At 52.7% G+C, this 12868-nt stretch overlaps 1 protein-coding gene across 1 annotated transcript in view; it reads right to left on the bottom strand.

Moving 5' to 3' along the window:
- Window positions 1-11663, bottom strand: part of SAMD11 (sterile alpha motif domain containing 11) — a 63180-nt gene extending 51517 nt beyond the window's left edge. The window contains exon 1 of the mRNA XM_044668622.1: window positions 11220-11663. Within this exon, the coding sequence (XP_044524557.1) occupies window positions 11220-11663 (444 nt within the window). The remainder of the gene's footprint in view (window positions 1-11219) is intronic.
- Between the last annotated feature and the right edge of the window lie 1205 nt (window positions 11664-12868).

The following is a 12868-nucleotide window of genomic DNA, read 5'->3' as shown; positions in this document are numbered from 1 at the left end:
TTTCTCTCTCTCCTCTCTCCCTCTTTCTCTTTATCTCTCTCTCCCCTCTCTTATTTTTCTCTCCCCACTTTCTCTTCTCTCTCTCCTTCTCTCTCTCCCTTTCTCTTCTTTCTCTCCCTCTCCTCTCCTCCTCTCTCCCTCTCTCCTCTTCCTCTCTCCCCCTCTCTCTTCTCTGTTCCTGTGTCTCTCTCCCCCACCCCCATACAAACAGACATATATGTGTACGTACGCATTCTCTTCTGCATGTATACTCCAGGCTACAAGTCACTCCCATTACTCTCTTCACTTACCCATTAGCATGCCAGCATGGAGGGTTTGCCTGCAGGTCCTTAGAGCTAATGAAGATGACATGGCATCAGGAAACATCATTCTGCTCCATGGCTGTGGTTGGCCCCCCCACCCCAGGCACGCAGTGTTCCTTAACCTTCATTATGCCTCGCTACCTTGCCCTGGCCTTAGACTAGCCCCTGATCTCAGTTCCACGCTAACCCCTGGCCTTAACTGCCCAGGGACTGCTAATCTTGGAAATAGACTAATTCCTAACCTTGGCCACCCACTGATCCCTAAGCTTGGCCATGGGCGGAGCCCTTAAGAGTCTTGTGGGATCAGCGATCAGGAATTTGAAGAGTTCATCTAGTCCAATCCTCTCATTTTATAGGTGGGGAAACTGAGGCTCAGGCAGTAAAGTGGCTTGGGGCATAGGGTAACTGGCCAGTATAAACCCAGATCCTCAGTTTCCAGAGACATAATTCTTTGCCCTATATATACTCCACCAGCTCCCTATACGGTGCCCACACACTCCCCCATAGTCCTGACTCCGCGATGCCCCTTCTAACTCTAACTCCAGCCCTCACCCTCACCCTCAGCCTCAGTCTGACCCCTAGCCCACGTTCTCCAGGGACCTCTGACCCCAGCCAGAGAATGACCCAGAATAGAACTGTGGCCACAGACTGAGCCCATCCCAAGGGATGGCTATCATCACTCGGGGATGAATGAACCTCTAGCCCTGGCCAGACACTGACCCCTCTGATTGTGACCACAGCCTGACCTTCGATCCAGAGTCAGTCAACAAACACTTATTAAACAGTGGGCACTGGGGCGCGGAAGGAAGGCACGAACATTGTCTCTTTTCTCTAAGAAACTGGGAGACAAAGTGTCCATAATTAGGTATCAACAAGGGAGGGTAGATGGAAGGTGATCCAGAAGGAAAAAAGCATTTGTGGCCACCGTCGTCTACACGTGGACCTTTGGCCACAAGGAGGACTGGCTTCTACAGAGCTAGAGACTCTTGGGAGCTCTAGAGCTTGGGGGGCAGGAAGTAGTGGAGGGACGGAACCCTCTCTGCCTCTCTATCCCCTTTCTGACTGGTTGGATTAATTCGCTGTTCCGTTGGCTCCCAGGGAAGGAATGAAAAGCTGGCCCAAGGTGGGAGAAGCCTCGGGAAGCCCAAGAGGACTCTGCTCGCAGAAGTTGTTTTCCAATTGTTCTCTGCCTCATGGGAAACTGGAGACGAGGAGCAGAGCCATCCTTCGTGCCCAGTTTTCCAAGAAAACCCCTCTGTGGAGGAGGGAATCTGCAGGGGGAGAGGGTTTCTGTGTCCATCTGGTATGGAGAGGTGTGTGCTCCAGCAGGACCAGGGCTGTGCGTCCCTGCTTGTCTGCACCCACGTGGGCCGCCTCGTTGGCTCCAGGAGCTCCTGAAGACGAGAAGCTGGGCCCTCTTTGCTGGTATCGCTCTCAGAGGTCCGGCATCTAAAGGGGAGGGAATAAGAAGAGCCAGGGCCCTGTGACCAGCCTCCCTACCCTTCCTCAAGGAAAGATGGCATGGCCCTTCCTCTTCGGGAAGGAGGCAGAACGTCTGATCTCACCCCTGAGGTTACTGAGCGTGGGGGAACCCGAAGGGCAGAGCGTACCTGGATTTTAGGAAGTCATTTGGGAAAAATATACCAAGCTATCATTATGGGCACGACAGAGGGATGCCAGCTTAATGGCAGTACAGGTAGATGGATCTGGGACCAGCTGAATGACAAAGAATAGTGATGAATAGACGGATGTCAGTCCTGCTCCTTCCTGACCTCTCTGTTGCCTGTGACGATACTATCGCCTTCTCCCTCTCTATAACCCGGGCTCCCTTCTCTGGGTCTTCACGATGCCTTCTCCTGGTTCTCCCAGCCATCCAGATGCTCTTCCTCAGTCTTCCCTGATGGTTCTTGACCGATATTATGTCCACAAATACAGAATATCCCCCAAGGCCTGCCCCTTGGTAGTCTATCAGCTCTCCTGGTCTCGATTATTGTTGAGATATCAATTATCGTTATCTCTACCCAGATAATCCCCAGATCTATCTATCCAGCCCTAACCTGTCTCCTGAGCTACACTCATATCTCCAAATGCCTTGTGAACATCCGGAACTGGATGTCTAATGGGCATCCCAAACTCAACATGCCCCCTAAGCTCTCCTCTCTTCCAAATTTCCCAGTCACCCAGGGTCACCGCCTTGGTGTCACCCTCGACTCCTCCCTTTTCCTCACCCTTCATACCCAATCCCTTAGGAAATCTGGTCACTTCTAATGACAACATCTGTCTTAATATGGACCCCTCTCTTCACTCATCTAATTCCAACTCCAGTTTAGGGCCTCACGGGCTTCTCACCTGGACTGTGCCAATAGCCTTCTGGGTAGTCTGCCTGCCTTCCTCTAGCATCTTCCCACTCCCATCCATCTTCTTTTTTTTTTTTTTAAACCCTTGTACTTTGGTGTATTGTCTCATAGGTGGAAGATTGGTAAGGGTGGGCAATGGGGGTCAAGTGACCTGCCCAGGGTGACACAGCTGGGAAGTGGCTGAGGCCAGGTTTGAACCTAGGACCTCCCGTCTCTAGGCCTGACTCTCACTCCACTGAGCTACCCAGCTGCCCCTCCCATCCATCTTCTACTTGGCTTTGAAGGCAATTTTTCTTACCCTCCCTCCCTGCACTCAGTGAATTCCAATAGCTCCCTATTACCCCCAGTGTCAAATATAAAATGCTCTCTTTGACTTCTAAAGCCCTTCATAATCCGTCTCCGCCCTAGCTTTTCGGTCTGCTCACACTTTCTCACTTCTCTACTCACAATCTACCTACTCTGACCTCCTACAGTCCCTTTAACACAGCATTTTATTTCCCATCTCTGGACAGTTTCATTGTCCCTTATGTCTGCTATGCTCTGCTGTCTCTTCTCCACCTCTTTGTTTCCCTAGATTCCTTTAAAACTTCACTTAGGAGGCAGATAGATGGCTTAGTGGATTGAGAGCCAGGCTTAGAGATGGGAGATCTTAGGTACAAATCTGGCCACAGATAGTCTTAGCTGTGTGACCCTGAGCAAGTCACTTAACCCCCATTGCCTAGCCCTTATTGCTCTTGTGCCTTGGAACCAACACATAGTATTGATTCTAAGACAAAAGGTAAAGCTTTGTTTTCTTAAACTCAATTTGAACGTCACCTTCTGCTGAAGACCTTTCTGAATCTTCTTTCAAACTAATGATTCCTCTTTCAGGTCACCTTCCTTCTCCTCAGTATCTATCTCAAAGGTACCTAGTTATTTCTATGTTACTTCTCCCATTAGAGCAGAAATTCTGCAAGAGGAAAGCCAGAGAACTTCTGCTCTATAGCTGACTGCTTGTATCGGGATAAATGTAAAATTCTACACTTGAGTTCAAAAAATCAATTGCCCAAGTACAAAATAACGAAGGTCTGACTGACTACTGATTTTGGTGAAAAAGATCTGGAGATTCTAGGGGGATACAAGCTCATCCCTACTGTGCCTGGCATACTCTCCCACAAAAAAAAAATGCTGCTATAAGTTAAGAAAGGTATAAAACTCGATGAATGAGATGAGTCCTGTTGCACTCTGTCCTGAAGAGATCCTATCAGGATTCAGTTCTAAAGTCATTTTAGAGGAAGGAAATTGGCAAATCGGAGTGAGTCTAGGGGCAAGCAACCTGGATGATGAGGGGACTGACAATCATGACATTTGAGAATTCTCAAGGAATTCTCCACATTCAGCCAGGAAAAAGGACATAATCATTATCTTTTGGTGTTCAATGGATTGCTGTGAGGTATAAGGATTGATTCTGTTTTTGCTTAGCTCTAGAGGGTGGCACAGTGGATAGAGTACCAGTCCTGGAATCTGGAAGATGGATCAAATAATAATAATAAGATCAAATAGTGCCATAGACCTTGACTAGCTATGTGACCCTGGGCAAGTCACTTAACCCCTGTTGACCTCAGTTTCCTCATCTGTAAAATGAGCTGGAGAAGGAAACGGCAAAGCACTCTAGTATCTTTGCCCAGAAAACCCCAGATGGGATCATGAAGATTCAGACATGACTGGAAAATGACTGAACAACAAAGGAGGGTAGAACCAAGAGTGATGGGAGGAAGTTACAGAAATAGTTCGATTTGGTGTAAGACAAATCTCCCTGGCAATTAGAGCTGTGTGAACGTGGAATGGGCAGCCTCAGGAAATTAGGGATTCTCCTCTCACTTCAAGAGAAGCATTCTTCATGGAAGACTTCTCGGGCAGAGTGGAGAGGCAAATTCTTGTGTGAGGATCCGTTAGTCCCTCCCGACTTTGAAATCCTGTGATTTTTTTTTCTGGTTCGGAAAGCACCTGAGACCAGGTGGGCATGAGAGGTCTGAGAACATCCCCAGCTCTGCTGATAGGAAGAGGAGGTTCAGTGCCCACCCATCCACCACAGGGGGAAGAGGGCCCTCTCCAGCCAAGGATCATTCCACTGTGTATGGTCAGAAGTCCTTAGCTCAGTCTGAGTCCTGAGGAGAAAAACAAAGCTTGCTCAGTCAGTAAACAACCCCATCTCTGGGGAAAACCTAGGTTTCCCAGACATTTAAGTAGTTCTATAAACTAGTATAGACCAGAAAGACCAGGCCTTCCCAGAAAGAGGGGGAGAAATGGAGGCCCATCTCCCCTTGCTGCCCTCACCTACCTACTACCAGGCACCATTAGGCCCCTGCTAGGCTCCCAGGTGAAGGAATATTCCAGCAGCCTTGGTGCCCTGTGCCTAGGTCTACAAGCTAGGAATGGGGGCCACTGCTAGCCTCTGATCCTCCAGGAGACTTAGAGAGGTACCAGTTTTAGGCTAAAGTGCATGGAAAGGGGCAGCTGGGTAGCTCAGTGGATTGAGAGTCAAGCCTAGAGACAGGAGGTCTTGGGTTCAAATCTTGCCTCAGACACTTCCTAGCAGTGTGACCCTGGGCAGGTCACTTAACCCCCTCTTGTCTAGCCCTTACCACTCTTCTGCCTTGGAACCAATACATAGGATTGATTAGAAAGTGGAAGGCAGGGGAGAAGCTGGGTAGCTCAGTGGATTGAGAGCCAGGCCTAGAGATGGGAGATCCTAGGTTCAAATCTGGCCTCAGACATTTCCCAGATGTGTGACCCTGGGCAAGTCACTTGACCCCCTCATTGCCTAGCCCTTACCATTCTTCTGCTTGGAGCCAATACACAGTATTGATTCCAAGACAAAAGGTGAGGGTTTTAAAAAATAAATAAATAAACAAACAAACAAATAAATAAACTAATTAATTAATAAACAAACAAATAAATAGGCAGATGGACAAACAAATAAATAAACAAATAAATAAATAAATAAACTAATTAATTAATAAACAAACAAATAAATAGGCAGATGGACATACAGATAAATAAATAAATAAACAAGCAAACAAATAAATAAGCAAATAAATAAGTAAACAAACAAATAAATGAATAGGCAAATAAATAAACAAACCAACGAACAAATAAATAAATAAATAAGTGGAAATAAAATGGGAGGTAAAGGTTTTAAAAAAATAAAATAAAATGCATGGAGAAAGAGCAACTAGGGGCAGCTGGGTAGCTCAGTGGAGTGAGAGTCAGGCCTAGAGACAGGAGGTCCTAGGTTCAAATCTGGCCTCAGACACTTCCCAGCTGTGTGACCCTGGGCAAGTCACTTGACCCCCATTACCCACCCTTACCACTCTTCTGCCTTGGAGCCAATACACCACGAAGTACAAGGATTTAAAAAAAAAGAAAAGAAAAGAAAGAGCAACTAAGTGGAACAGTGCATAAAGCACTGAGCTTGACATTGAGCTTCCTGAGTTCAAATATGGCCTCAGACCAGCTGTGTGTCCCTGAGCAAGTCACTTAATCCTGTTTGTCTAAAAAGTAAAAATAAATTTAAAATAGTATCAGTTCTTACAGTGGACCATCACAGGTTCTAATTTTGGGGGCAGCTAGGTGGCTCGCCTGCAGATTAGAGGTCCTGAATTCAAAGTGGCTTCAGGCACTTCTTAGCTGTGTGATCCTAGGTAAGTCATTTAACCCCATTTGTCTAGCCTTTAATACTCTTGTGCCTTGGAACTGATACCCAGTAACGATTCTAAGACAGAAGCTACTTTTAAGTGCCTGGAGATCTCAGCTGGTTTCCTCTTTTCCTTCTCTGGCAAGGAGAGTACAGGAAGCCCAGGAACCATGTATGGTGTGAAGACAGATTGCTCAGGGCCTAAACTCGGGGGGCATCAGTCACGAAGGCCCAGAAAAGTTACGGGAGCCAGCTGTCTAAGGCTCCAGAGGGACGTGTGACGGAAAGGTCTCTGGATTCCTCCGTCTGCGGAGTCTGGGATGCAGGGCTGAAGCCAATTCTGTCTTAGGTCGATTAAATATGAATGTGGGTTCTTGCAAATGGTAATTTGTGAGGGGTCAGAGACACTGACAGGAGGCAAACAAGAGGTTGGACAGAGAGGGATGGATCAGGAGAGAGCTGAGAGGAAAGAGCCGGGGAAACGGTGCAGGAAGACAGCCGGGAGAGGGAAAAGGAGAGGGGGCTGCTGAGCTCATTAGGATGGGAGAAAGCAGGCACCCCTAAAGGGAAACTGAGCCTGGGGAGGATATCTCAGCCTCTCAAGTGCCTGTAGAGGACTGGAGCCAGGGGCAGGGCCTGGGGAGGATAGGAACTGATGGCAGAGAGCCAAGGATGGGAGCTGGGGGGGTCCTGAACCTGAAGGTAGAAGATGGGATGGGGGAGGTCAGACAGAAAGGGAAAGTCTGGTTGGCCTAAGCAGAAGGGTGAGGGGAGGGGGGATGGGAGAGAAGAGAGAAGAAGACAATCCAAACTTGCTTTAATCTGACTCAGTTGTTCCTTGGCACCTCGGTGCACGGACCATCCCTCTGCCCACTAATGGGACCGGTACCACAAACAGGAAGGCAGGGCAGCTGCACTCTGGGGCTGGAGAGGAAGGGAACAGCCACTGCTAATAGCTCTTAGGAGGATATCAGCTTTTCTCCCACTCTGAGGCAGCAGAGGAAGCAGGCCTCTAGCTGGTGGCAGCAGGCTAGCCTGGTCCACCATGGTGGTAAAGGGGTGTGTGTGTTGCAAAGAGAAAGAGCCAGAGGAGTCCACTTTGATGCAGAGATATGTTCTTTCTTTCTTGATTCGCCTTTCCCTGGCGTGTGTGTGTGTGTGTGTGTGTGTGTGTGTGTGTGTGTGTGTGTGTGTCTGGGAGGCATCACATGAGGCTGTGCTGGGAGCTGCCCCGGGTCTTAGGCAGTAATGACTAGATATCTCGAGGCAAAAGGCAGCTGGGCTCTCCACTGGAGCCTCTGCATCCCTCCAGAGTCTTTGCAGCCAGGGGACACTGGCACATAGAGTACCTGGGACCCTGCTGAGCAGAGGTCAAAGCATTCTGGCAGGGAGAAGGGGTGGAGCTGGAGTGTAACGCCATAGCTGTCACCTGGAAAGAAGAATCCCTTTGTGGGTGGGAGGATTGCTGTGGAGAAGACAACTAGGAGAGAATGTCTCCGGTCTGGGGTGCCCTGCCATCTTGGCATCATTCCCTGAAGTGTCTTAAGTACTTTAGCACCCCTTTCATTCCTCACCTGCCAAACCACTCCACAGATGCTGTCACACACACACACACACACACACACACACACACACACACACACCCTCATCTTAGGACCTCCCCAACACATTTCCCTCAGCTTCTTTTCTGTTTCTCCCTGATTTTACCTATTTTCCTGAACCTTCTCTACTTCCCCCATTCCCCAAGGACCTCCAGGGATGGAAGAGGGGAGAACAAGGGAGTGGGAGGGAGGAAAGAAGGGTGGGAATGGAGAAAGAGAAGAGTAAAGAAACGAAGGAGGGATATCATTTTAGAAGGGAATAAAAGAACCAAAGAAGAGAGAAGTGGAAGGGGATGCAGGAAAAGAGGAAGAGAAAATGGTGGGAATAAGAGGAGAAGAAGAAGAGTGAATAAGGAAGGAGAAAGAAAGGGAGAGAATGGGAACAGGAAGGGGGAAATGGAAGTCGCAAAAGTAGGAATAAAGCAGGGAAGGAGAAGGGAGTGAGAAAAGGAAGGAGAAAGGAGAGAAAGAAGAAAGAAGAAAAGGAGGAGAAAAGAAAGAGGAGCAGGCAAAGAGCTGGTGTGTGTGTGCATACAGTTCTCAGCACCCCAAGGAGTGCAGCAGAGGGTCACCTCTGGTAGGAGGCCCAGATCTCAGCTCCTGCCCTGGGACGGCCTTCCCGGCCCCTCCACCCCCCCCCTCACTGGCCCAGCCAAGCACAGAGCAGACAAATAAACCACCGCCTCACCGGAGACAGCTTTATCTTGTTCATCGGAAGTCTGCCAGCCCAATTTATGATTGAACATAAGATCCCCAAACCTGAATTTATGCGATGTCGTATAACGAGAGGTCAATGAGATTAAAAGTGCGCTTGTGAGGGAGCTCTGAGCTCTGCAGCCTGGCCTTCCTGGGAGAAAACTGCCTCCAGAAACCTGGGCCATCACAGCCAGCAGCAGGGGGGGCCCAGAGCATCCACCAGGGATGCTGGAGCGGAGCCTTCCCCTTCCTCTCCTGGCCCCTAATTCCCTCACGGGGTCCTGGGATCTCCTCTGCACTTTGCTGGGCCTGGGAAGCCTTCTTGGGTCCAGGCAGGACCGGGAAGACGCTCTGGGAGAGGTCTCTCCCTCTTTGGGAGAGGTCTCTGGCAGGGGAATTGAAGGATGCTGGAGCTTGGCCAAGCAGCACCAGGGAGAGCTCCCAGGTCTTCAGGCCAGTCAGTCTGGGGGAATATGGATGGGGCCTTCGGAGGAGGTCCAGTCACCCAAACTGCCCTTTGGACAAATAAGGACACTAGAGCTCAGAGAAGGAAGACAGGACTTGTCCAAGGTCACACTGCAGGTGGCCAAGCCAGGACCAGAACCCAGGCCTCCCCGGAGAAAGAACCTTCCCCTCTCTACCTTCTCTTCTAGGGCAGAACTAATGGATTAGTGGACAGGAGGACTTAGGTTCAAATTCTGCCCCTGACACTGCCGTGTGACTCTGGGCAAGTCACTTAATCCCTCCCAGCCTCAGTTTGCTCATCTGTAAAATGAGAAGGTTGATCTTGATCATCTCTAAGGCCTGAATCTAGAAGAGGAGGCTTTTTGGGGGACCCCCCCAAGGTAGGGGCTGCCTCTATTCCTCCCACAGCCTGCCTAGAACAGTAAAGAGCTGAATATGTGGGAAGGGAAAGATTTGCTGAGGAATAATCACTGGTTAGAAGCCTTTCCCCCAATCTCAGCTCCACCCTCCAGGGCCTGCCTGCTCTCTCACTAGCCCCTGGGATAGGACAGTCTTGGGGGAGACCTTTGTCTTCTACACTGTGAGACCACGGACTAGACCTATCAGGTCCAGTCATAGATTTACAGAACTAGAGCTAGAAGGGAGCTTAGAAGCCATCTAGTCCAACCCCCTCCTTTTACAAAGGAAGAAACTGAGGCTGAGGAAGATTAAGGGACTTGGCCAAGGTCACATGAGTAGGGTCAGAGGTGGGATTCAAACTCGGGTCCTTTGTATCCAGGGCCAGTGAGTGCTAAATCACCTTGCCTAGATGCCTTGGGTCTTGGGGGGGGGCACGGAGTGTAGAGCCACAGGGGAGCGTGACTCCCTTTTCGAGGATCTGCCTGGAGAGTGAGGCACCTCTTTCATTTCCTGAGTAGGGAAGATGTCAGGGATGTGCTCAATAAATCCTGTCCTGACCATCCCAGCTCACCTGCTTCCCATGCCCCGCTCCCACCCAGCCAAAATCTGAGAGCCGGCAGAGACCCCAAAAGCTATCTTCCTGCCCTTTCCTGTCCCATCCCATGGCCTTGATCAACTCTAACTAGCCTCCCCCCACCCCCACCCCCAGCCCAGCCCTATATAGTCCAGGGACCCAGTCTTCCTCCACAGACAGTGACTGAGGCCAGAAATGTGGCCAAACTATGGGCCACTGGTCTAGGATCAGCCATCTTGGAGCTTTTTGTTTACCCAGGGCCAGGACAGAACATTTAGAGCAACGGTTGGCAACCTTTTTGGCAGGGAGAGCCATAACCGCCTGCGGAAGGAGGAGGATAGAGGCCAAAGGTGCTGGAATATGGAGGTGGGGGGCTGAAGGGCCCCCTGGGGCACATCCTGGGGCTCTGCCCCGACTGGCCCATCGTGAGGAGGAGCCAGATATGGCTCGAGAGCCATACATTGCCAACCCCTGATTTAGAGCATTCAGGAAGACCGGAGTTTGAATTCTGCTGGGGCCACTCACTGGCTCGGCTTCTGTGGCCGGCATCAGTCTCCTCAGCTGTAAAATGACGAGGGGAGGGGGAAGGCACTGGGTTCAAGGATCCTTGTCCAGCTCTAAAATGTATGATCCTCTCTGGACCATCCAGCTGTGGACAAGCCTGGACTAGTCCAACATTCCACCGGGGAAAAGCCTCGGAAGCCCAGTTCTTTTCCATCTGAGGATCTGCATCCAGCTCCTTGGGCTGCAGGGCGGGTACTGTTTCTTTTCCAGGTAGCCCCCTGCCCAAGGTGGGGGAAGGAAAGGGACGGGGGCCACCCCCAGACCCTCGGTGAGCCAGGCGGGGGGCCAGGACCAGAAGCTAGGTAGGGCGGGGAGAAGTCTCTGCCCACTAGCCCTCGGAGGTGCCCGGGGCGGCCCGGCTTCCTCTGCTCAGTTGGCTGCTCCCGGAGCCAGAGATGGACGGGCTCGGGAATTTATATCCAGCAATCCAATAAGAAGTCCCGGCAGCCCGATCTGATTACGAGCCCCTCACTCCCTAGCCGTGAAAAATTCGTGCAATAACCCAGGCCTGCCTTCCCGAGCTGGGCGGAGCCCTGCCCCCCTCTTCCCCCCCCCCCATCTCTCCCCTTCCCTCCCTCCTCTCGCCGGCGGCGGGGTGAGCCGGGCCCGAACATAACTTATTAGCGCCTTATCGTTGTGCTCGCCACCGCCTCCGCTCCCGCTGCCAGGGATCTCCGAGCAGCCGCAGCCGCCGCCGCCGCCCCCGCCCTGCTCTTGCCGCAGAGAAATTTGGGGGGCGGGGGATCGGGCTTTAATTAGCGGCCCCCTGGAGCGCGGGGCTAACGACCTCGCTCCCTGACAGCGGGGGAGAGCCGGAGCCCCCCTCCCGGTCTCCGCCCACCCAGCCGGCAGCCAGCCACTGACAGCCAAGCCCCGAGGGCAGGCATGGAAACAGGATGCTGGCTCCCCACAGGCTTCAACTGCCTGCCTGGCCTGGGGGGGATCGTGCGTGCTCTGGCTCTGGCTGGGGGGGGGCGGGGAGAAGGGGGGACGCCGGGCTGGGAGCTTGTGGCCGCTGTGTGCTCGCATGCCCAGCGCCTACCTGCTGGGGCTGAGTGTACCCATGCGTGCCCCTTTGCCCCTTTCCATACATTGTGTCTGTACCCTGTGGCTGAGTGTGTGCTGTGCCTGGTGGGTACACCCCGGCTGTGTGTGTGTGTGTGTGTGTGTACCCTCTTCGGGAGGGTGAATGTTGGCATCCGCCGCCCCTGTGGGGGGGGTGATGTGGGCACCCACTCTCACCCTGGGGCGGTCACTCACTGCCCTTGCCCAGATGAGCCTCGAACTCCCCCTTACACAAGGTTGGGGGGCGGGGAGGCGGCCTCCTTCAGGATTTCCAGGGTCCGGGAGCCAAAGGTTTGACACCTGCCTGGGTGGGCAAGGGAGGGCACAATTCTCGCAGCCCCAGACTGGCGAGCACCCCGGCTGTCAGCGGCTGCTCCGGCCCAAGTGGTGATTAAGGTAATTGCAGTAATTACGGTAATTGCTCCTCCCTCCCCTACAGCTCAGCCGCCCCAGGCTGGAGGTGGGGGAGGGAGGAATAGGGGGGAGCGACTCCGCGAGGCCCAGGCCTTACTGGGCCAGAAGAATGGGCCAGCCAATTGGCACGCGGGGCCTCATGTTGACATGTCTGTTTCACATCAAGTGCGTTCCATGACCCAGAGGGCTGACTCGGAGCCAGGAGCAACGGGCCGCCCGGCGGGTCAGGCCCCTCCACGGGGGAGCGGGGATGGGGGAGGGGAAAGAGGGGAGACCGGGGGTTCCCGGCTCCCCCCTCCCCGGCCCACATGCGCACGCCGGGGCCAGAGTGTGGAAGGGAGGCGCCCCCCCTCCACGTTCTCCCTGCCCCAGCCTCAAACTCCAGGCTCCCCAAGTCCACCACTGAGCTCATCCCCCACCCCCACTGCCCCTCCTCCAGATTTCCCCAAGTGTGTCTTTAGCACCACAGACCTCAGCCCGACGCCACCCCTACCCCGCCCCCAGACACACACACACACACACACACACACACACACACACACACACACACACGCCGGCCAACCATTCATCATCCTGGGGCTGGGGAGGGCGAGCCAGCCAGGCTCTGCACAGCTGTTCGGCCCCCGGCGTTTCGGTCCCGGGACGTGGGGGGGAGGGAGGAAACGAGGGACAGCGTCTCCGGGCTGTGCGGGGAGGGGGGCGGGGGCACGGAGGGACTGCCGGGGTGGGACGTGGAGATTGGAAGCGGGCGGGGG

This window comes from Gracilinanus agilis, chromosome 3, assembly GCF_016433145.1.
Source record: "Gracilinanus agilis isolate LMUSP501 chromosome 3, AgileGrace, whole genome shotgun sequence".
Lineage (NCBI taxonomy): Eukaryota > Metazoa > Chordata > Mammalia > Didelphimorphia > Didelphidae > Gracilinanus > Gracilinanus agilis.
Note: the sequence above shows the minus strand (reverse complement) of the source record. Positions and strands in the feature narration are given on the sequence as shown.